The sequence below is a fragment of the Apus apus genome, chromosome 1, assembly GCF_020740795.1.
Source record: "Apus apus isolate bApuApu2 chromosome 1, bApuApu2.pri.cur, whole genome shotgun sequence".
NCBI classification, from domain to species: domain Eukaryota; kingdom Metazoa; phylum Chordata; class Aves; order Apodiformes; family Apodidae; genus Apus; species Apus apus.
This window is the reverse complement of record NC_067282.1, coordinates 177,740,885-177,765,396: the sequence shown is the minus strand read 5'-3', so window position 1 is coordinate 177,765,396 and position 24,512 is coordinate 177,740,885. Positions and strand designations below refer to the sequence as shown.

The 24,512-nt window shown below is 35.0% G+C and overlaps 1 protein-coding gene across 9 annotated transcripts in view; it reads left to right on the top strand.

Moving 5' to 3' along the window:
- The window catches only part of IMMP2L (inner mitochondrial membrane peptidase subunit 2), a 435,181-nt gene that overhangs the window by 36,226 nt on the left and 374,443 nt on the right, over positions 1 to 24,512 (top strand). Inside the window, exon 5 of one of the 9 annotated variants that reach the window (XR_007889370.1) lies at positions 6,112 to 6,134. The exons of 7 other annotated variants lie outside the window; for them this stretch is intronic. Coding sequence is in view for 1 of the 2 variants with exons in the window: in XM_051618089.1 (XP_051474049.1) it covers positions 6,112 to 6,193 (82 nt within the window). In the remaining variant the exon portion in view is untranslated. Of the gene's footprint in view, positions 1 to 6,111; positions 6,293 to 24,512 lie in introns of those variants that run through there. One more of the 9 variants, XM_051618089.1, reaches the window with a different exon arrangement.

Here is a 24,512-nt window from a genome sequence, read left to right as displayed (position 1 = left end):
TAGTGTCTTAGTGATGAACAGGAAATATGTGTGAAGGTTTTTTCAGTTTAGGGCCTGTTTAAAAAATATTAATGACTGTGTATTTACAGGCAAATCAGATCTATTTTGAAGTTTTCGGGCTGTCTTTGGATTGTTATATTCAGGAGGATACTAATAAGCTGGAGGGAAATTGTGGCACTGCAACCAATGCTAGAGAAACACATGCTTAGGTTTGTCTTCAGCTAACGGTTTTTGGTGCTTAGATTGCATCTATATCCAACGTGTTGTGATGGACAACAATTGTATGATTGACACCTCGTGAAATTGTTCTGTTTCCTTGATCCTAGCTGCATTTTCATGGAGTCTCTATTCAGCAGAGATTTTAGAGAGGGCGCTGTGACGCCTTTTACTTCTGATTTGGTTTTCTTTTTATTTTATCACTGCAGACTTCCTTAAAATAACATGTTACATTAATACTTTACTTTTTCAGTGTTTGCAACATAGTTAATTTATTAAAGTTTGGCCAGCAAGCAAATCTATTTCCTCTCTTCATAGCATCTTTTTTTTTTTTTCTTTTTTTCATTTGAAGAGTCTCTCATGAAACCCCAAGGTTGAAGCCTCTAGGCTATTCATATTTATATTTATTCATATTTATATTTTTTTATACCTAAGGATGCTGATTTTGGACAAAGCATCATTGTTCAAGAAACTACACTTAGATTTCTTTCTTGCCTCAGGGTGGTTTCTGTGTTAAACTTACTCCAATTATCTCTTGTTTTAATAGTTAGATATCATAAATCAAGCCTACTCACCAGAATTTCTCTGTAGTCAATGGAGAAAAATGAGCACTTCCAGAAATGAGTTTTTATCGATTATCCTTAAACATTTTGTTTTAAATGATGGGCCAAATAAATGCTATGGATTTTAATTTGGATTAAAACCATATTTCTGTATTAATTTTCCCCTATTTCCCTAAACTAGGTGACCAAGTAGTAATAAAATTATTTTCTTTCATTTCAACATACAATTTTAAGGATTATTTGCTTGCAATATACTTATGCTCAGAAAAAATATTTTCCATGTTTTATCGTAAAGTTCAGAGTCACATGTTTTACTGTTCACTGCCCATATCTTGGAGCCTCCTTTTGTGAGATTTGAATAGCTGACCAATAAGGATCTCCAGTGTTGCAGTCAAACTTTCATCCTGTTGTGATACAGCATCTGTTAATGAGTTATGCTTGCAGGTAAGGAAATAATATTGAGGGTCTTCCTTACTGTTGCTGTATCTACATCAATGTTTTCTCTTTTCCCTTCCTTCCTCTCTAGCTCTCAAACCACACAGAATAAAAAAGGTCATAATTTAATGAATGACCCCTTGGATTACAGATGCCAACAAAATGAAGCCTGAAAATTTTAAATTGGCTGGCTGCTGTTATCCTAACAGAGCCTATTAAAATCACACAAGAGAGCATAACTTATTAAGTAGTGAAACTGACTTTTTCATGGTTTCTTTTAAACGTGACAAAATTTATGGATGGCGTTAGTGATACTAAGTTGACAGAATTAAACCACTGTTTATGGACACAGTTCAGTACCTTGATCTAATTAGATTCTCACCACATTGATTTAAGAGGATTTACAAGCAGTATTTTATGACAAATGTTTAAAAGACAATTCTGAAATTCTCACAGAGGTGATGAATCGAAATAATATTTTCATTTTAATACATATATATTTAACTAAATACTTATTGTTTATGCTCTTACACTTTAAAACAGCGTACAAACTCCGTCTATAGTAACAGTATACTGCATTAACACTGGGTCTATCAGTATAAAAGAGAGAGATTCTGCTGTACTCAAAAAGATACATTAGAAGTGGGACATCAAAATCCAGGCTCCATTGATGGTATTGACTGCCATGGGAACTTAACACCCTTAGTTCATTTGTCGATATCTATATTTGACATGGTTTATGAACAGCTTCAGAAGTGAGTGAGGTTGTTAGAAGAATCAATTATCTGAATCTGGCAGAACAGATGATGACTTTTAATTTCTTCTTTCCTGGTTTCTTCCTGTCCCTTTTTTTGTCTCAGGCTATCTGTCCCCATTAATAACTAACCTGGTTGTAAATCCAGTAAGCACTGTATTATAAATCTTTCCTATTTGGTAAGCTTTACTGAAAATAGCAGGCAATAATACTCTCTGAGATTTTTAAGCTAAAGCTTTGAACATTCAAATAGGATAGGCTATTTGAATGTGTGGTATAGACCTGTGAAGTGAGCGTAAGGTATGATAAATTGAATGCCAGTTGATGCAAGAAAGTTGAAAAATCTTCATGAAATTACTGATACAAATTTATGGAGACATCAGCGTTGCATAAGGCTTATGTTCCATTAAGTTTGGTAAATGATTGTAAGCATATTGTGTTTTATGCATCTTCAAACTACCTGACAAAGATTTCACTTGAAAAAGTGGCATTACCAAAAAACAGCAATCATCATGTAGAAAAAAGTTAGTGTTTAATTTTGTTCTACACTAGAATGAGGTTATAAAATTGAAGTAAAAATTCATAACACTTTCAAAACAATCCTTCAGCTAGGAACAAATACATGAAAGCTGGCATAACCTTAGCTTATTGTGAGCCTGTGTAAATCTGAAGTCCCTCATTGGGAACTCTAGTAGAAGGGCAGCTTCTGCTTTTAAAGCACAGATTCATAAATAATTTTCTGGCACAACAATTATCAAAATAAGTTACTCAGATGTGCTGGTCCTAAGTAAAATGAAATCTGAGGATTGGAAATCTCTGACAAGGAAAGCATTTACTCCAGCATCTGTTTCCAAAACTGGCAAAAGAGGTGGCAAGTGTCTTATGGTTTCCCTATCTGTGGTCGGTTCCCCTTGTAGTTCATCTGCATTGACAGCCATTGGATATGTTTCTTTCAGTAAAAATGGTTCCTGAATCTGTCCAACATCTTCTTAAAACTAAACAAATTCAGGGACAATTGACCTATTTACTGCTAAATGTTACCACTCTGACTTACTTCAGCAACAAATTGCAAACATTATCAGGTATTTTGTTGCTCTTCATCCAGAGAATGTAACAAATCCATGCACCGGAGTATTAGGATTCAAACTTGTGTTTCAGATTTAGTTGAAAATTGTGCCAGCATTGCATATCTTGGTAACTCTTTATGTAGAATCCAGGTTGGAATGTAGTCTTAGCATAGTCTTCAGAGCATTTGTTAGAATTGAAGAATCTCTCCAGATTCACTTTTCTCAAACATAAGAAGTTGCCAGTTATTAAAGAATGGGTAGTTCTTGCTCAGATTTTACCTTCCTTTGCATATTGTAGCAAAATGAGAAATACTAAAGATTATCTCCAATTTCTGTACGTAATGTGCTGTAGGAAGGTATAGAATCATAGAATGGTTTGGGTTGGATGGGACCTTAAAGATGATCTAGTGTTCTAATCCCCTTGCCATGGGCAGGGACACCTTCCAGTAGACCAGGCTGATAAAAGACCATGGACCACATACTGAGTTCTGATATCAACATTGTGTCTTCCATTATCATTACCTCCAAGCTACATTTTTTGTGTCTAGAATTAAATTTATATCATAGTGATGTCAAGAGGTATTTAAAGTAGTAGTTCTGGAAGAGGAAAATGTATGCCATGATTATTTTTCATCGTGATTATTCAGCGACAGTGCTCTTAGGATAAGGTATTTTCATTTGATTCTTAGGTACTTCAGCCATTTTTTTCAGACTCTGAACTTGTATCCATGGAGAATATCACTATGAAATCTGTGTAGAGTAAGAAAGCAGGAGAAAGGTTCATGTACTTTCAAAATTAAAATTCACTGCTGTATTATAGTGAGAAATGTGCCTGTAGCCAGATGTACTGGTTTTAGGTATGTTTTTTTTTACAATGGTTACAAATTCTGCTATCAAAGATGTATTCTAAATCATACAAAAAATACTTTTTCCCAAATGACAGAACAAAAAACTCAAAGAACTCCACACCTGTGCTTCTCTTTTTTATTTCTCATACTAATGATTTGTAATACTTTTATTTGTTGTTTACAAAATCCTGCTGAGTTTTCTGCTGTGTTAAAATTTGTGGAAACAATAATGGTTCAGGGGGAGGAGCAAGGTGCATTGAAGAAAGTTTTAGTGTTTAAACTGGAGTAAGTCCAATTTTATACTTTTCATTGCACAACGGTTCCTTTTCTGTGGTTACTTTAGAACTTTGTCTACACTTAACTTTAGAAATTCACAGCCTCTGAAATATTTTCCTTTTACTGATGAAAGAATGTAATCGCAATATTAAAGGCTTCTGTACAATAGGAGCAAAGATTTTTTTTTTTTTTTTTTTTACTAAATATACCAAACTCTGACCAACACTGACGTACTCACTTGGTTGCTTTCTAGTTCAGTTATAAAAATAACCCAGCAAAGCTTCCTTCTATAAAAGGATTATTCTAGGGAACATTTGCTTTACAAAGAATAAAAAAATATTGTGTTACTACATACTACATTTGACAGAACAGAAGACATATAGTATTCTTATCCTGTATTTACAATGAAGTGGTGCTTATTCTCTGTTGCTGGAATTCAGAGATTATTTTCTTAGAATGATATTAAAACCTCTTCCTTAAGGAATTTCCTGGTACATTTAAAAAAATATTTTTCTAATGTTTTTCACACTAAATTAAATAATAGAATCTCTGCTGCATGATGGAAGATATATGGGAAGAGCTTCTACTGTAATGAAAGCCTGTGCAATTTGAAGGAATTATGCAGTAAAACAGGACTAATCTAAGAAAACACAGCTATAATATTGCTGAATGTTTTAACTTTCAGGCATATTACAGAATGCTGATGCAGCCAATAAAAGGGCATATTCCTAAAAATGCATAATTTAATAATAAAAAAAACCAAACCACAACACCACAACACACCAGTTTAAGCATACAGTACTCAGATTTCACATGAAGGTGAAGAAACCCCTTAGGACATTTAAAATTTATGAGGAGTCTTGTGATTTCATTCATTATGTTGACAATATGCACAGCTTCTTTTGAAAACAGATTGGACCAAAAAGGGTGAACAGACATGGTCATAATTGCTCTTCCCATAGTGTATGCTGAATTATGAGAGTTACTTCTGGTTATATGTTACCCAAGAGGACTGCTTAATGTGCTTGGTTATATAGATCTGCAAATTTTTAGCTTTGGGCTTGTATCCATATTGAGCCATAAATTTACAGTTGATGTATTGCTTTCTTCTCATACTTTGATAGAATTAAGGGTGAGAATTTATTTCCTGTTAAATAGGACACATTTCAGTTTAAAGTATAATAAACGGAAGCTGGAGTCTCTATGAAAGAAGATAAATGTTGTAAATATTGCATTTACCAAAAATGTCTTTTTTATAATTATAGATTTGCATGTTGATATGGAAGGATACCTTCTGAATGAAAAACACTACCTATAATATTTTTACCATTTGAATTTTGATAAACAGAAACATTTCTGTTAACATATCTTTGACTGCTGTGGCTACATCTCTATTCTGACAGTATACTAAATGATCAAAATATACTTTTAGCTTGTTTTTAATTTGTGTTAAGTACTGAGGTGAACACTGCATGAGTTAGTAGTCTCATATGCTCATATATACCATAGCAAAAAAAGCCTTATGGGGAAAAAATAAATAAATTAGCAGTGAATGCATATCAGGTCTGTGCCAGAAAGGGTCTTAGTGAAATTTGAAATGAGGCTGATTCACTAAGATGCAGAGCAAAACCTCTTAGAAACCAAAGCAGTTCTTTTCTAACCAGCAGTTAAGCTGCCAAGCAAGTCTGCTTAATTTCACTTCCATCCTGCGAAAAGCAGCTACTGTTTTAGCATTTTCATGATACTGATAAAACAAGTAAAGGGGGAAAGAAACTACCTCTGCTGGCAGAAAAAGCTGAACTGTTGTGTTGTCTTAATTTATATTTGGAATTACATCCTAGTTCAGAATTAAAAAAAAACAACCTATCTCCCCTTCCTTCCTCTTTCCCTTGTGTGCTCTTTGTTGTTTTGTTGTTGTTTTTTCCCCCTCTTTTTCTGTGTTGTTTTTGCAGTGAAGAATGCACTGTGATAAAGTTTAATGAACTTGGATCATTATTCGTCAGAGAGACATTTGTCCTGGAGGATTTCAAGTAATATTTTTTCCTCAGAACTATTTACTGTAAACTTTTTCAGTTGATGTGAAATAATATGTATCCTTCTTGAGAATAAAGGAAAGATTTTCTGTAAATACTATTTCCCAATTGTAGTCTCATTTTGTGTCAAAACTGTGTTGCTGTCTAGAAGAAATACCACATCCATCTAGAGTTTTTTTCCATGTGAATTTTTCATTTAATTGGTTTGTTACTGTATGCATTTGCAGCTGAAATTCTGCATTTACTCTGAAGTAAGTTCTGTATTTATTCTGAAGTAAAGGAAGAAGTTGCCATCCTACGATATTTTAGCTGCATGGTTAAAGATACATGCCCATTGTTTTTCTACCAAGTGCTAGAAAATATGTGCCATAATTTGGATTTTCTGTTCTTGGGGAAGAACCTCTTTCCTCTTAGCTTTTAAAATGACAGAATATGCCCATGGCTGCAGAACTCTGCTGAACAAGTTTTTAGATGGTATCAAAAATGTGTGTGTATGTAATGAGTAGTAACTGTTGAAGAAAGAAACATCTTTCTTCTGAAACATAGCCTAATTTTTACATTCCAGTGTAGGGGATGTAGTGCAGAAGGAAGAATCTTCCTCTTTTTTCTGCTGGTTTCTTCCTCTCCTGAAAGCCTTCTTTCTTCTTCCTTGTCTGCTCCTTGTGCTAGCTTAATGATCCCGATCTTCAAGGAAAAGGATGGTCTATCTGTGGTGCAGGTGTTTGTGATGCATGGCTTAGGCATTTCTCAGCTCTCCATTTCCCAGAGCAAGGGCATGCATCAGGACAACGCAGCCTAGGTTTAATGAAGTGGACTGCAGAGGTACAGGTTACAATCTTTAGTTTTACTTGCATGCTATATTTTGGTTGAAATACTGCATTACTCTCCTGAAAAGAAAAGACAGATTTTTTTATTTTTTTTTTCTGGAGCTTCTCATACTCTTCAACTCATCTTGGTACATTTCATTCCATTTTACCCTTCTCTTCCAGAGGTGGAAGTAGTAGAGAATATAATGCTAGTTTTGAGAAAACATATTTTAAAAATAAAGGGTCGCTACAATCTTGATTTATCAGCACTATTTTTTATTTTTAATTTTTTCTGTACTGGTATTTACTGAACAAGTTTTAAAGCTTTAGAATTTCTGAAAGGTTGTTTTATCTCTGTTCATCATGACAGTAAAAAAAAAAAAAAAGCTTACCAAGTTCTGTTTTAGCCACCATAGGTTGGAGTGAAATAATCCTTAATAATAATTCTCATTTATAAGCTCTTAATTTTAGTTGTCTTCTGTACCAGTGCTTTTATTCTAGTTATGTTTTTAAAGCATTTTCCAAAATAAGGTTGACCTGAGAGGTTCTAAGTTCATAAGAGCTTTATTTTATTTCTAAGAAATCCATGTTTCCAGGTAGGATTTTGCAGGCAATCACCTGCAGATTTACAAATCTAAGCAGATTTACAGTGTTGTGTCTGCTGTTTTTTTGTTGCACCATACTTATGCTTGCTAGATGTGACTTTTTTCTCTTTACTCTGAGTTGGTACCTCTTGGCAGCATCATTTGCAGTTGTATATTGTTTTGCAAATACTGTGCATGGCTCTACATCCCACTTGCTTTTTGTCTTACGCTACTTCTAGCAGTATTTCCTTTGTGAGGGTTCTCCTAAGTTTCTGCTTTGTATTCTTTCATTTTTGTTTTATTGTGTAGCCAGAATATGTTTGTGTTTGGTTTTTGTTTTTTTCTTTTTGTCCTCAGTGATTTCTGCAGCCTGCCGTATCATGTATCACTCTTTTCCAAGTAAGATGTCATATCTTGCCCCTCACCCTCCACCCTGCAGCTTTGGATATCTGAACTGAATTAGTATCTGATCTGTTATAATGAAATCTGCCAAGTGCCTTAATTATGTCTGACTTATTATTTTAAAATGAATAAAAGAGTCTTCAAGGAAATACTTCACTTTTTGGAGTTTCATTTGCAATCTTTCAAAAGTTTCTCTTTTGGGGGTTTTAGTATTATTGCAATTTCAGTGCAGAGCTTGTGCTTCCAATCTGGCTCTGTTTGGAAACGGGTTAAGTCATTAATAGGTACAGGTTCAGCAAAAATAAAAAATCATTATCAGTGAAATTTTTTTTTTTTGCTTCAGATGGATTCCAGCTTTTCCTATACAAATGTTAGATAGTTACCTGATTTTCTTCCTAACATTCATCAATGTCACACTAGTTTTGGCTTATTGTTGGCCTTTAGTTCCTGTACTACTATTTTCCCCTCTCTTGTCTATGTTAGGGGTCTGGCTCCCTTGCTTCTCTGATAATCATAAAATAGTTAATTCCTAACTATGGAGTTACAGATTTATAACTTTGGAGTTGTGTGCCCCAAAAACCTAATTAAAGAAGAGCTAGGTTGTGTAGGGATGTAACCAGACATCTGGAGTACTTACAGTAATGAAGATCACATAGTCTTGTGTGAGTTCCAGTTCGGTACTTTGTGACGTTTGTTTAAGTTGAGAACAGAAAAAATTAAAATAGCAAGTGTTATTGAAGTTCAAGCCCCTTATTTGAGTCTGTTATGTAGGAAGATACTGTACCTGACTATATCCTAATTTTTCTGTCTAGTTTCTCAAGAAGGATCAGTGCATATTTCTGAAGATCATTACCTTGATGTAGCTCTATAGAAAGTAACAGTAATTCTGATGGAACTGTAGGTATGGCTGAGAGAATGCAACTTTCCATGAGTATCAGCTGTCACAACCTGATTATGATGTAAAGAACATGTTAAAAAAAAAAAAAAAAAAAGAGAGAAAAAGGAACAAATATAATCTTAGGTAGGAAACAACCCCTTTGTATTCTTTTTGTCTTACTGTATTCTCAGATATTTCTTAAGGTTCCTTGTTCTGTGATAGTGACTATTTTGCTGCATTTGAACTAATGTATTCAATTAAAATATTTTTGTATTCAATTAAAATATTATTTAATATTACTGGGAATCTTAATATTCAGATTATCAGTCAGATTTTTTATGTCTGGCCAAGTGAAAATTGGTGTTATGCAGAGATACGGTGTGGGATGACAAAGGCTCCTTGATTAATCTCTGTGTAGTCCAGAAGAAGTGGAGAATAGTTTTTGAGTGGGGAAACTTTGCACTTGCTGCCTTGAGAAAGAGATATATTTGCCCATTGATAAGTATGAAGAGTTAATAAATGCTGAGTAGGGACTGAAAATAATTCCTTCTGCCATTTCAAATATTTTTAGTACAGTTTGGAAATTAAGACTATCCTTGAAGGACAGATGGCAATTGCATACAGAGCACTTTCTGAACTGATTGCTGCCTCAGGCTCTGTGATAAAATAGGAAAGTTGACAATATATACTGTATTATTCTTTCATGGAATAATAATCACTTTTTGGAGGTTGCTTCTATAGATAATTTGTTTAACGTAGTTCAGAAGTAAGTTATTATGTGTTCGTAGCAAGAAGCGTTGGTTTTTGCCTGTGTCATTTAAATATTTGAGACTAGCTTTATAAGCAGGATTTTGAAGTTAAATGATGTAACTTTTCCTTTAGGTTTCAGTAGTGACTTCTCTGCTTCTGTCTTCATCTGACTTTTATGTCTTTGTTTCATTGTAAGTGTTGAGTATATTGAATATTGCAATATTTGAATGCATACTGATTGTATGAGTATCTCATCCTTGCTTAGAACATGTTCATTTTTCATATACATTTATACCCAAACCCTAATGTTGGTAAGTCCATCCCGTTTTAACTCTGCTTTATTGATAAACCAAACTCATGTGCACAGTATCACACACTTCATGAAATAGTGGGAATCACTTTTAAAAAGCTGCTTCTAAAGATAACTTGTACTTACTATGACAAACGCTGGGAAACTATAGGCAACTCGTTGTGCTTGGTTCACTTACACAAGCTGTTCAGTGAAGTGCTGCCTCTGACATTCCAGTGTCAGGTAAGACCAGAGGGAGTGAGTAGTGCTAATATAATTAGATACTAACCCTTTTTAGATGGGGCCTTCTGTGCCCAAAGACCTGCTTATGGTTTCAGATTTTCTTTATAGTGACTAAAAAAAAGCTGTACAAGTATGTATGGGACCTACCATGCTTCAGTTTTCTGAAGACTTGCAAAATTTACACAATCTCTGAATGTCTTACCAGGCCAGTAGTGCAGCTAGATGGGCATATACAGCCAGGATTTTTTAATTTTTTTTTTTCAGTTTTCCTTCCTGTTTTAAATATTAACCATACTGCATGCAGATCCCTTACATATATTCAGTTTTTCCTTGTTCTTACATTACAGACATTCATCATAAAACACTTCCCAAGTTACAGGAAGCAGTTCAAGAATATTTTTGCTTGCCTTTAGAAAAAGCTTGGGCTCTCTAAATGAATTCTGAACTTCCCATGTTTCCTACTGACAAACATTGTGCATGAGAAGCTCGTATTATTGTAGGTCACTGAATTAATTTTTAAAATGCCACTTGACATGATTCCCTTAGGGAGTTGTAAGTTGCTGCCTTATTTTACGTTCCAGCACAAATGTGGAAATTCAGTGTTTTAGAAGGGAAAGCACTTGTAGTACAGAAGCAGCTTACCATGAATCAGATGTTGCTTTTCTAGGATTTAAATTCTAATAAATGAAAATAGACAGACTTCCTAGAGGTTTATCACTGTCATTGCGTGTTTGCCTCTCAGGAGAAAATTGGGATTGGTGTCCTAACTTCTGGCACCAAACTTCACAACTGCAGTTGATTGTTGTAGTTTGCGTAACCAAAAATGGGTGTTAAAGTACGAATAATGAATTCAGCTTATTTCAGTCCAGGCATAGAGACACTAAATGCAGGAAAAGAAATAGCTGAAGATAAGCTATCCAGCACTATTTGTGTGAGTGATTTTTGATTGGAAGGTTCCATGGAATGGTACTGGTATTCATTATATCCTGCTGACATATGGCATGCATTCTGTTTCCATCAAGCAGTAAAAAAATAGAGCACTGTAGATGAGGTGATAATTAACCAATAAAATATGCTTTTCACTTAATTATAACACCTCACAGTAGCGGTGCTGCATTTAATGGCTTGTCAGTGAGTGCTCTGTATTCCTCGTACGCTGAAGTTTATCAAAATGATAATTTTGATCTTGTAGAGTTGTGAAACATGAGATTCAGTTTATGAGTCTGAAAGCAAGGTTGCTGTCTTTGGTCCATCCTCCACTGTAGAAACTCTCTAACATAATCTTGTCCACTTGAAAATTAACGTTTGTTTAGGACTAATACAGAAGTTACCAGATTAACAAATCGCTTATTGTGAAAATGCCATGAGTTTCTACAAGCACAATTGTATGCCAGCATCTCATTGTTGTATTTTCAATATAATTTTTTTTTTTTTTTCCTGTAGATATGCTTCTCAGCTTACAGAGGAACTTTTTTCACTTAACATAACAGAGTGACTTCTTTGTTGTGGTTTTGAGCCATGGCTCTGAACTGGGAATCCTCACCTTGGTGGTAGGAGATACACTAATAAAACAGACTGCTTTTAAGTAGTCAAGATAAAACACTGGGTAATATGTGATACAGAATGTTTTTTTAGGGTGCAAGAAGAAAGTATATTGGGTCATTTTCCAATTCACATCTCTAATTTGTATGATTGTGTCCTTGAATAAGTAAAATTCTTTCTGGCATTCTCCAATGAGAAGTTACATTAATGCATCTTTGATTTGACTTTTTTTGTCAGATAATTACATTTTATTTTATTTTTTTTAAGTTTCATTTTGTAGTTTTAGCTGCATGTGAAGCTTTTAATGGCACCTTAGAATGTCAAGATTTCATAAACTATTCAATGCTAAACTTTTAGAAGCTGTTTTATATGTATTTTTGGGTTACATGGTTAATGATGGGTTAAAAGCAAATGCCAGTTGAGGGAAAAAGAGGGAGGGAAATGCTTTCTCTGTATTGTTCACAGTGCACAGTGAATTTACATGAGAATTTTATCAGCATACTTGGTGATATGCCTATTCTGAATGAATTCCCAACAGATGAAATTTTTTGGGGCTAGCTTCTTTATCTTTCTTTTTTTGAGATACTGGCTTAAAAGGATGGATCTGCCTTTTATGTGTAAAGAATGATGCCTTGAGACTTACTTGCCATACATTTCCAACAGCCTGTGCAGCTGTAGATAGCGAAGTGCAATACTGCAGACAACTTTGACTTGCAATAGGGGTGAGGTCAGGGCAAAGAACTGGCAAGAATAGCCAGTTATTTGACTATACTGTAGTTAGTGGCAATTGCTCAAAACACTCTATACTCTGAGCATAGGCCTGCCCATGTTTGAGGGCAGTGGTCTATTCTGCTTAAAAGCCAATAATCATTATCTGTAATGATCTTTGCTGGTTTTGATGTGAGTAGAACATGACTTTTTGCATAACTCTGAGTAGACTGGGTGTGTGGGTTTTTTTTCTAGCTCAGGAAGAAGGCAGGATCAAATTATTGCATTAGGATGCATGTTTGCATGACTGTTAGAAAGCTTTTTCGTGTATTTTTAGTTTGTGGCCTTTTTTTTTTTTTTCCCCTTCAGATGGAACTACTGTAGGCGGTAGCGTGATTTCATGGCTTGATTGGTTCTGTTCTCTGTGGAGAGAATGCTGAGGACTACATCAGGAGATGGTGTAGAATTTACTTTGTATAATCTTGTGAAATCTGAAAGCTGACATTTGAAGTTGTAAGCATGATCAGCAAAACCTAGGAAAAAAAAATAATTCTATTTGGTATAGTCTCGGATTTTATGCATTACCTACTGTATCACAATAAAAGATCATTTGCCAGTGTAACTGAAAAGGGACTGTTACTTCAGGGCTGTGGTGCGTCAGGTAGTTCTTGCAGTATTACTTGGCACCTGCAGTTCTCAGGATAGGGAGTGGTAGTGACAAGTATTGGAAAATTACATTTGTATTGTGGAAAAAACTGTGTTGTTTTCTTCCTTAGGTGCCAGCATAATGAGGATACATAGGGCTCCTGTTTGTCTCGGTAAATTACAGAAGTTACAACTTGGTACATTTTTCCTCCTGTTTTGTTACAGGAGTGAGACCAGAGGGGCAAAATGACTATTTACTCTGGGTGAGAAAATCCAAATGGAATTACCAAATAGTTTTGAAGTATAGTTAGCATGCATTATTATGGGCCTAGAAGAAAACCTGAGGATTTGGGTCTTCATGTAACTTTTGATTGTATGTATCATATAGCTTTTAGAAGTGTTGTGCAACTTCCAAATACAGTTTGTAAGTAATAGTTGCTCTTTCTCATTTTAAAGGCTTTTGTGTCTGTGTGTACAGTTAATCAGAAAGAAATCAAACTTAATCAACTATACAGTGTTCAACTCTTGATCTTTTTGAGCCTGACACAGCTTCAAGAAACTCAGTATTTGTCATGCTTCCTGCCTCCACCTTTTGTAGCTTTTTTCACCCAGCAGCAAGAAAAAACACCATTTGTGATATGTATGTATACATAAGTATATATATGTGTGTATATGTAGATATGTAAAAACTACTAGTAGTGTTATATAATACTATGAAATGCTGTAAAATTATCAATGTATTTCTAATCTGATAAATTTGTTACCAACCACACAAAAGCTTTAAAAACTCATAGTTATCACCATGCAGCTTTGCATGCTAGAATATCCTGTAATTTCCTCCTTTTATTGTAAAGAAACTAAATGTGTGCATTTTGTAGTGATATGGAAAAAATGCTCTAAAGAAATCCTTTTCAGTGTGATTGATTTTGTAATTACTTTTAAACTACTTTGTGCTATGGAGAATGTCTTTAATCTTTAGGCTAAATACTCTGTGGAAACCTCACTGTATGTAGAAATGTACTTGATTGTAGCAGCATGTAGGCACATACATTTGTACAAAGGTTCAGTCTTTTTGACAAAGGCTGTACCTGGCAGATTGAGTTCAACGTTGTTGTCTGAGTTTTAACAATTTGTCAATGGTTGGTTGCTTCCACGGTCTTAGTAGCATTTTCCTAAAAGTCTAGTTTCACAGATTCACAATTTTCCATATTTCAAAATACCACACTTCTATGCCTTTGCTACTAGTTCTGTTGTTTGGTCACAAGAGTGACTTGCTGTTCCTTTATTACTAGTGCATGAAATATATGAAAATCTGACTACTCTATCCATGTATAAAATAAAACCAAATCAAGGTGATGATACATCCATTTCACAATTATGAAAACAGCTTTAAGACTGATCAGATCTAGTGATCAATACGCCAGATCCATTATGTGTGCTTTGCAAATGTGACTTGTTTATAGTTTTTACTGAAGTTTTAAAAACCAATACAGAGCCAGATGCTGTTCAGTGGCTAGATTACATTGCGTGAAATTACTGATTGGATTACTTGATGATTTCTCCAAGCTTTGCTTTTGCATATAACCTTGTAACGGAACGGTTAGTAGATTCATTTTCTCAATGCTTTCCTTACATTTTTGAAGTTTGCCTCACAAGACAGAATTTATGTGAAGCACTTACGTACAAAGGAAGTTTTGGTATGGAAATAAATAATCTGAAAATTATAACATTTTTTGAAGTTTGCAAATATTATGTTAAATTAAGACTGAAACTTTGTTTCTTATAGCACTTCAGAAATGCATTTGCTAGTTTACATCTTATTCTATTTAATACGGAAATGGGAAAAATACTTATGCAGATAAGTGTTTTGAGTATTAAAGAAAAATTTGAAAACTCATAACTGACTTCTCAATTAGTTTGCATTCTGTTCTCCTGTAGTACCTTTACTTCCGTAATTCTAGAAATTATTAAAATAGTAGTTTATCACAGGCAGATCTGATTTCTAGATTTGATGACTATCATTAAAACCATAACTTTTCTCTCTTATGCTCATAAAACCTGACATATATATATTATTAAAATATTCAATAGCTGTTTAAGAAATTGTCCCAGTAGATCTCCCAATTACTTGGGTATTTTCCATTTTGGGCATATTTTCCATTTTGTAACAAATAAGAAATGCAGATTTTTTTACTGCATTTGTGGAACAGTTGCTTTTATTTATGAAAATGAATATGAAAGTAATTTCTTTGCCTGACTTTGTATTTCAGTCATTGTACTTTGGATTCTCTTCTCTAACGGAGGCACCTTAAAGTAGTAATTATGCTGCTGTATATCAACAGGCTTAATTCTTTATTGGCTTTTCATACTTACCTTTAAAAGGACATATAAACATCTGTTTGCAATGGTAATGGAGCCAAATCTTCTCTTAATACTTAGCTGTGTAGTGAAGAGCAGTTAAAGAAATTACATTTCAGTAAACTCAGATTTTTAAAAGGAGAGAAAAAACTTCCTTGAACAGTGGTTCACTCTTCACTATTTTTATTTTCTGTAACATTTTTGTAAATTTTGTAAATTAAATTTATTTGGTGTATAATCCTGTCATGAAATCACAGAGTGGTTTGGGTTGGAAAGGACCTTAAATATTATCTAGTTCCAACCCCCTTGCCATGGGCAGGGATACCTTCCATTAGACCAGGTTGCTCAAAGCCCCATCCAACCCTACCTTGAGTGTTCCCAGGGATGGGGCTTCTACCACCTCACTGGGTGACCCATTCTAGTGTTTCACCACACTCATACTGAAAAATTTCTTCCTTGTATCTAGTCTCTGGACCTACTTCAATGGGTCAATTTCTTTCTTATGCTAAGGGTTCCAGAACTGGACACAGTACTCCAGATGGGGTCTCACAAGAGCAGAGTAGAGGGGGAGAATCATCTCCCTTGACATGCAGGCCATGCTACTGTCACGATCCAGTATTCGGATACGTGGCACTTTTTTATTAAAGGTGATCCCAAATGGTGAAATTAAGATGCAAACGAGGTCAGATGTCACACGCACAACAAACTTTTATTAGAGAAACACAGCAAAGTCCCTAGAGCGGATAGGACAGGGAGGAAAACAGAGACAGAAAAGAAAGGAGAAAGCAGAGATACAGAGGACAGCAAGCAAGAGCATAGTTACCACCACGGTCCAGTGATGTCGTCGGTGAGGAAGTGGTTCCTGGTGGGGAAGTGCTTCAAATGCGCCCATAGTGTCACAGATTTTTATACAGTTCTTGCCCACTGCACCCCCACTTTTCTCCCTGAATAAGGGAGAAAATCCTGCTATCTTCTCTGTGCTCCTCTGAGATAGCAGGGGGGTAGGTATGGCTCCAGGGCTATGTCCTGCAGATAGTCTTTGTTTGGCTAAGTGTTAAGACCAGCCATTTCAAAGAGGAGGTTGAGACAACTGGCACCACAGGATTAGTTTATTGCAGTGGAGTTTCAGTCCTAGGAAGTGGCTTGAGACCAGCACTCTTTGTCTTGTCCTGCTAAGTTGGTGGTTTTCATGAGATATCATATCAAGGCCTGGTTATCACTGAATACTCTGTTCCCAGCACCAGCTGTAGATCTCCTTTTTTTTCTCCAAGCTCAGCATGTCCCACATTAAACTCCCCAGTTCTCAGGTACACATGGCAGGAGGGGAAGCAAAACAGTTGAGTGGGTTGCTGAGACATCTCTTTAGTCCATCAACAAATGTTGTTCAACTCTCAGATGCCACAAGACAGACAACAGATATCCTGAGTGCCAAAGTCCATCACTTATCTCTTGGATTGTTCGAGACAAGCACTGTACATTCTGAATGCCACAGCTACTTTTGGTGCAGCCCAGGACACAGTTATCTTTCTGGGCTGCAATCGCACATTGACAGCTCACGTTGAGCTTCTCATCAACCAATGCACCCAAGTACTTCTCCACAGGGCTGTTCTGAATCTGGTCAGCACCCAGCCTGTATCTGTGTTTGGGCTTGCCTTGACTCAGGTGCAGGACCTTGTACTTGGCATTGTGAACTTCATGAGGTTCATACATCGTATGGTAGGAGTTCACAAAAATATCTAGATTGCAGGCTGACACATGAACATTCCTTAGCTGCAAACATACATCAGGAACCAGGGGACTAACTTGCCAAACAGTTTAGGTAATTCTTTTGTAGTTACCCTCCTTATGATATATTTATAAAAGGTAGTATTTAACAAATAGAAGGCTATCTCCCTGTTCGTAGAGTTGTAAAATCTCATGTTTCCTATCCTTATTTTGCTATATCAGCAAAATGACTAATTAAGCTCCGTCAGTAACTCAATTACGGGAAAAGGTATTGAAGTGGGTAATTTCATTTGCAATATGAATAGAAAACATTCTAAGGATTTAAATTTTCTATCTCAAGTGAAATAGCAGTTATTAAAAAAAAGTGTAACACCCTGCAGACAAGGAACAAAACAATGTATTTTTTGTAGCATTCTAGTTGCCTTTGTCACTTCATTCTGGAATTTTGTGTGTCACTGTTAATTCTACCAGTAACCACAAACTAATTTTAGCTCCCATAAGGTTTTGTCAAACAGATTTCTTTCATAATGCCCCTTCCCCCCCAGTTTAAATGGAAGCATTAGCATCATGGGTGCATTTTCTTTGAAATATGATAGGTGTTTCTGAACTAGGTGTGTAAATCTTGTTTTTTTTTCAGGTGTTGTGAAATTTGACTATTTGTTGAGGAAAGAATAATAAAATGTGAGGCTAGGTAAGTGTTAAAAGAAATAATCACACTTGATAATAACAATTAAATGCCACAAAAAATATGACCAAGACTTTCTCTGTAATTAATTATATATGCCAATCAGGCAGCTGAAGCTGATTCTTAGTGCTAATAAGAGCAAATGTTATGACACGGTTCAATAGAAGGATGGGCTTTCTCAATACTTTCCTTAAATATACTTAATTTTTTTTCAAGTAAATATACTCGAATATTTATTGAATAAAATATTTTAAAATAATTCATAACATAAACAATACACCCTTTCACAATTTAAAGGAATTTTAATTAGCTTTGTACATGAAGAGGCAATTTAGCTGATGTATGAATGAAGGCAGGTACCAACAAAGCACAGCCAGCCCAGCACTCCATCTTCCTAACAGAACTCAATGAATTCAAGTGATTTAAGGACACATGTTCCCTACCAACAGACCAACATCCTGGTATCATAACACATGCCAAACAATAATTTCAGGCTATAATGTATAAACAACAAAGAACTGGACCAATCAGAGAAAGCACATAAAAAAACTTCTGAGGTATGTTCTACAAGAGAAAAAGCAACTTGCCAAAACTCTCTTATTCTCCCATCTTCCTCTGCTTCTTTATGCAGCCATGATCAAGGATCCAAGCCCCCTCCCTGATATGTTATGTATAACCATGGCTTAGGTCTTTGAGGACACTTCTAAGTTGAGTGTGCTGAATGGGGACATTTTCTCAGAGCGTCCTGCTACAATTGAGAGTGCTGAGAAAATGTCTACAGAGTACAATAAGGCATGGTAAGAAAGATAAAATGAGAGACGTAGGTTTTATTGTGGAGATGGGAATGGAATCAGCAGTAACTTGAGTTGGAAAACACCAGCATGAAAAGGTATAGAAACCTAAAGGCAAATACCGAGTCTGCAAGAGATGTCAAAGCAGCACCTTTAAGGATCGTTTCCAGGTAGCAGTGAAGGACAGCACTTTCCAGCATAAACTATAGCAGTTAAGGGGAAAGGGCTCTGTGTGCCTTACCTAGGTGGGGATAATACTAGTGCTCTTGAAACTCTGGGTGTATTTTGTATGCATTGGCCAATAAATAGTTTTAAATGTAATATTTCTAGTTAAGTAAGTGTAGTATTTTAATGGTATTTTAGGATTATGCTTCTTGCAGTGACTTTTTGACTGCAGTTAATGATACTTGAACACAGTGATCCAAGGAAGGAGGGTTGCATACCTTGCTAAAGAATTAAAATTCCATTTTGCTTTAAAATCCAAAGCATTTTTTTCTGGCCAGTATGGTATGTTACTTGAGCTGACTGAGGAGTTTGTGTTCATACAAGGTTCCTATAAAAATACTCTGCTAGAATCTTGAAAATGTAATAAATTAAAATTGTATCATTTGTCATATTTTTTCCCCTACTAGTAATTTGCTGTCCATTATTGTGTAATGTATATTGTACTAGTTTAGTCCTCATATTGAAAACTACTTTTTTAGCCATTTCTTAAGCAATAGTGTAAATTAAAGTGAAATTGAGCCATAGTATTACTGCACTATCATAGTAATATGATCATATTCTTTCTATAGAGTGGGATGGACATAAATCTGTTAATAGCAAAGCCTACACAATACAAATGTAAATCCACACCATTTTATTGATGTGTTTTTTAAGGATATCAGATCTATCAACAAGCTAGTCTGAATATATTGAACTTACCTCTGCTGTAGCACTAAAGAAATCAATTCTGTAGTTTTGCACGTAAATGTCATAAAAATCAGGTTTAGGATGTCATTGTGCTGATTTAGAAATAATTGATTTATTATTTACAACGAAGATGATAAATATGTGTGAAAGTAAAAAGCAGGTGAAGTAATGGAGAGGATAATTCTGAATTACAGAAAGCCATCTGGTCATGGTCGAGGGCTGTAGGTGGCCCTGCTGGAGCAGGGGGGTTGGACTAGATATCCTTTCCAAATTTTCTGTTATTCTGTTTCTGTGAAAATAAAATTTAGAAGAAATCAAGTGGCCTTATCTCCTATCACTAATCCTAATGGAGGATTGATTTACTTTTTTATCATTATTGCACATCTTCCAGTGAGAATGTGGGAAACTCATTTATACTGTGTAACACTGGTAGACTGGAGAGATTCTGGAGAAGAAGGAAAAAAAAAAAAGGTTTGTATCTTTTGTAAAAAAGGCCTTATGGAGGAAGACAGAAAACCTGAGTTTAATTAGACTTGGAAAAAAAGAACATGAGGAGGAAATAGAATTCTTGATGTACAAAGCATATTGGACAAAGTTCTGCCAGGAATAAATCAAGTATTACTGGTTCCACCTGACTGCAAGAAGGTTTGACTGGAATATCTCTGTCTTTTCCAGACCTGATTTTCTTTGATCTCAACTCATTGCCTTGCTCTTCCATCCAAAAGAACAATATTGCCTAAGATCAAAACTGAGACTTAAGTCCTGCTCTCTTACTAATTCCCTTAGTTAAGCTGGGAAACAGGGCACGAGTGCTGGTTGATACATTTCTGTCACTACTCAACATAGGGAGCAGGGTGAATCTTCATGGTCAGATTTTGTGGTTAAAATTATTTTCCAGTAGAAGACATGACAGAGGCAATTTAAAATTATTTGCTTTTAGGAATACTTTTAAAACCACATAACCTTTGTTGCTTTATGGAAATCTGCTAGCCTGGAGCAGTGGAATATAATGAGGTGAAAACCAAAATGTTTAGGCTGTGTGGTGACTGCAAATGTACAAAATCGCTCATGTTCAACTGCATAACTGTGAAAAGCTACAGTAATTCAGGTAAATAGTATACAGATTTAAAAATCAACTACATATATTAGCCAATTTTCTGCTGCTTAATTGGTTTAAACTATTTCACACTGGATATGAAAATACATTTATATATATATTTCTGTTTATATATATTAAATGTGCTCTAGACAATCCTGCTGTAACAAGGGGATTGGACTAAATGACCTCTAGAGGCCCATCCAACTCCGCCAATTCCGTGATTAATACCAGTCCTTGTTCAAATGTTTTACATGTCTTGATGAATCTTAATCTGAACTCAACCTACAGCTTTCGTCATTGTTACTAAGGAAACTCTTTAATAATTTATTCACTTAATCTTAGATTATTTGTAAATCTAAGATCTGTAAGGAAAAAAAGAGATAAAGTTTTTCATCTTCATTAATATTTGAGGCACGTATATAACTCCTAATGATACCAAAGCAGGAATTGTATAAGTTCTTTGGCTATAAGAGGAATAAGCTAAAATCATTTGTACTGAGAAAAATCTGAATTTTCAGTATACAGGTTTTAATTAAGTCCTTAGTAGTATGGGCTTTTTTTAGGCCTAGTTAAGACTGTTAGTTATCAAAATAAGGCTAAGAAATAAATTCTAGAATTTGTATACTTTAAAGCTCTGCTTCATTTATTTATGAGATGTGAGAAACAGCTCTGTCTAAAACCAATTATCTAAACCATTGTGTATGAACCAGTGGAATGAATTGAAAGTTCATACTGTCTTCCTGGAAATTGCACATGTGTTGGAAATACTTCATGTTCCTCTAATTCAAACTATTTAGGATTGTTTGTAAAAGGCAGAAAATAGAAGTTCAAAAAGACAGCAGAAAAAATGACTAAAATTTTTAGAAAAGCAAGGTAAACACTGAGCAGTTTGTCATCTTAATGTGAGGTGAGCAAATCAAGCTTTTGGAAGACATCATACAGGATGGCACTCACATGCCTTGAGTGTTGCATATAGTTGTTATAGCTCTATTTTCATTCTGAATCCCTTCTGAAATATTTCTTGTTCTTCTGGACTTTTATTTTCCAGTCAGGAGCATATATTCCCTAAAAAGAAAAGTTTTAATAAGAATTATGGTACTGACTACACAGCAACAGTTTTCTTTTGTTCCAGGCTTCTTTTTTTTTTTTTTTTCTTCTTTAATCTTAAGTGTATTATTGCCAAGAGCGTTCTCTTTTGATCACAGACTTGAGAGGAGGCAAGAAAAAACAGTAGTTATGAGTCTAGTAGGCATAGCAGTGTGTAAGTTTTTTACTGTCTTTACATGCTGTGTTTGCCTGATAAGTATCAGGATTAAATAAACCTTCTATTGTTCTTGCCATTTTTGTTTGGAAAGATGAGTTTCTTTCTAAATGGCCTGAATATTACCTGTTATGATTTTTATTCCAAGTACATTTGGTAAGCACAAAACTTCTAATGTGAAAACACAAATAGACAGTTAAGCCAACATTGGAATCAGTTTTCCTTGCTTTGACTTCAGCATCAAGGTGTGGCTTTACAAAGTGAGCTGTTTAAATTCACAAGAAAATTTACGGTGCTGTTTTTTGCTACCATTCCACCACACCACCCAAACCTGGGGGATGATGTTTTTATACAGTTCTAAAACCAAATTTGTTCCATCACACATTGCTCTGTATTTCATTATATTTCTTAGAACACCTTTAATGTTTTCTGTGAACTGTACTTCTAGTTCTCAGGTAATAGAAGGTTATAAACTATGAATGCACAGAATAAGCACTAAAATTCAGCAGGATTATTTTGCACCTCAGGAATCATACTTAGCTGTGAGCTTTTATAGTACTCAAATAATATGTTAATTTATTGACTCAGCTTTCTTATAGTTGCATTCCAGGCCAAGGTTGTTGTGTGGAGTTTTGCCTATGTAGCTATGCTGGGTCAGCAAACCAACTAAAGGTGCTGTGCAGACAACTCCTAATCTGAATTCGGCTCTGCTGACAGCAGTACCTTTTGTCTGTTTAGTCTGTGTCATTCTGAGGAGGTGATGTAACTATCAGAAATACTCTGTTGTCATGTGATGGGTGGATTACATCTTACTTAAATGTATCTGTCTAAAAATGAGATTTTTAATAAAACATAGTTCACGTGGACTTCTTTTATAATTAACCGACCAACCTGCTATCCCGAGAGAGCAGTTCATCCCTTTTTAAAAGACATCTGATATAGATGGGATGAGTTGTCTTCTTTTCATGCTTGTCTGTTCCAATGAGCTGGATGGAGGATCTAGGTGATTAGATTAGACAAACCTATGTTATAGGTAGGTGAAGTTAAGTGTGATGAATCTGATATGTAGGGTACCATATGAGCAGACCTACTTAAAGTGAATAACTGCAAGTTATTCTGAGGGATAATAATTTCAGTGTTAATCAGTTTTGTAAACAAAATAATGAATTTTGTTATCAATCTGAAAACAGGAGTGAGCTGTATGTAGGCAGTTGTCTACAAATCCCAGAAAGACAATCATACGTAAAATAGATTAGGCATTTCAGAAACTTCACCGAGATATAAGAATAACACTAACAATTCTGTACATAATAAGGTACACAAGTAAGGAACATCTGAATTGCTGGTGAGTGGTAAAGGAAAACGAGCGTCTCTCCTGCATCATAGCTTCTAGTTATTTCTATACCAGTAACTTTAATTTGGCTTGACTGTTTGGAGGAATAATATTAGTATGTAGAATAAGTAATTAAAGCTAATATGAATTGACTAGAGGGAGAATAGAATCAGGAATGTTTTAAAGTCCTAATTTAATTTTTAAGAGCTGGGATGTGCATTTTAAAGAGAGCAGGTGACCTCATGCTAGTTTACAATGTTCTTAGTGTTGAAGACAAAAATTAGCAGTGAATGAATCACAGAAATAGTTGAATCTGACAGTATTACTACAATATGGCTTTTTAATCTTGTGTGATCTATTTTATTGTCAATTGTATTTATAGAGACTTCAGCTAAATAACAGTTTATGAACAACAGCAATAGTCTACAGATCATCTCTTTCTGTATTAATTTCTTCAATAATGAAGTATTTAGCCTATTTAAGTAGTAGCTGCTTGGGTTACCAGTTTGGCAGAAATTTCTTTCATAGTGCACAGTCTTTGGTTAGTTTTATTGATGCGTTGATTTGGGTTTTGTGCAGTGGGTCAGGTCTATTCAATCTGTAGAACCATAGGGCAGAGAGGTGAGTGAAAGAAGTTGAGTCAGATTATATTTTTTTCTTTTTATATTTCAAACTTATGTTATATTTTTATATATTTCCCTGCCCCATCCATTTTCCTCTTTCAAGTAGTTGATATTTTGTTTCCTTATGTAACAGCTGGGAAGATCAAGGAATGAAAGAATGCGTGCATTTAAATAAAAATGAATCCATTAATAATTTTGCAGCATTCATAGTCAGTCTGTTGGTATCTGCAAACTTTATATTCCGAATACATCCAAATAATATAATAATAAAAATGGGCAAAATGAAATAAGGCTCTGGGAAGTTCATTGTTGTGCTGATTCTAGCACAATATTTCTGCGTTCAGTAATCTTTGTATTTTGTGCAGTATTCTGCTTCTACTGCATTATCGATTGTTGTTGAGTGTGTGCTGGAATAGCTTAATATCTTCATGGTGGCCTACAAGAAGAAAATATGTTTCCACCCCACATGTTCCTGTTAAGTAGTAAAATGGGGAGTTATGCAAGGGAAAGGAAAAGCAGATGGACAATAAAAATAGAAGGTGATAAGGCAAAATAAAAATTGGGTAAAATATGTCAGTGGAGAATGGAACTTACATCATTGAGAAAAGGCAACAAGTACAGTTATCCCATTACACAGAATTTTTTGGTGATATGCTGTGATTAAGCCAGATGCAGAGGATCTATTAA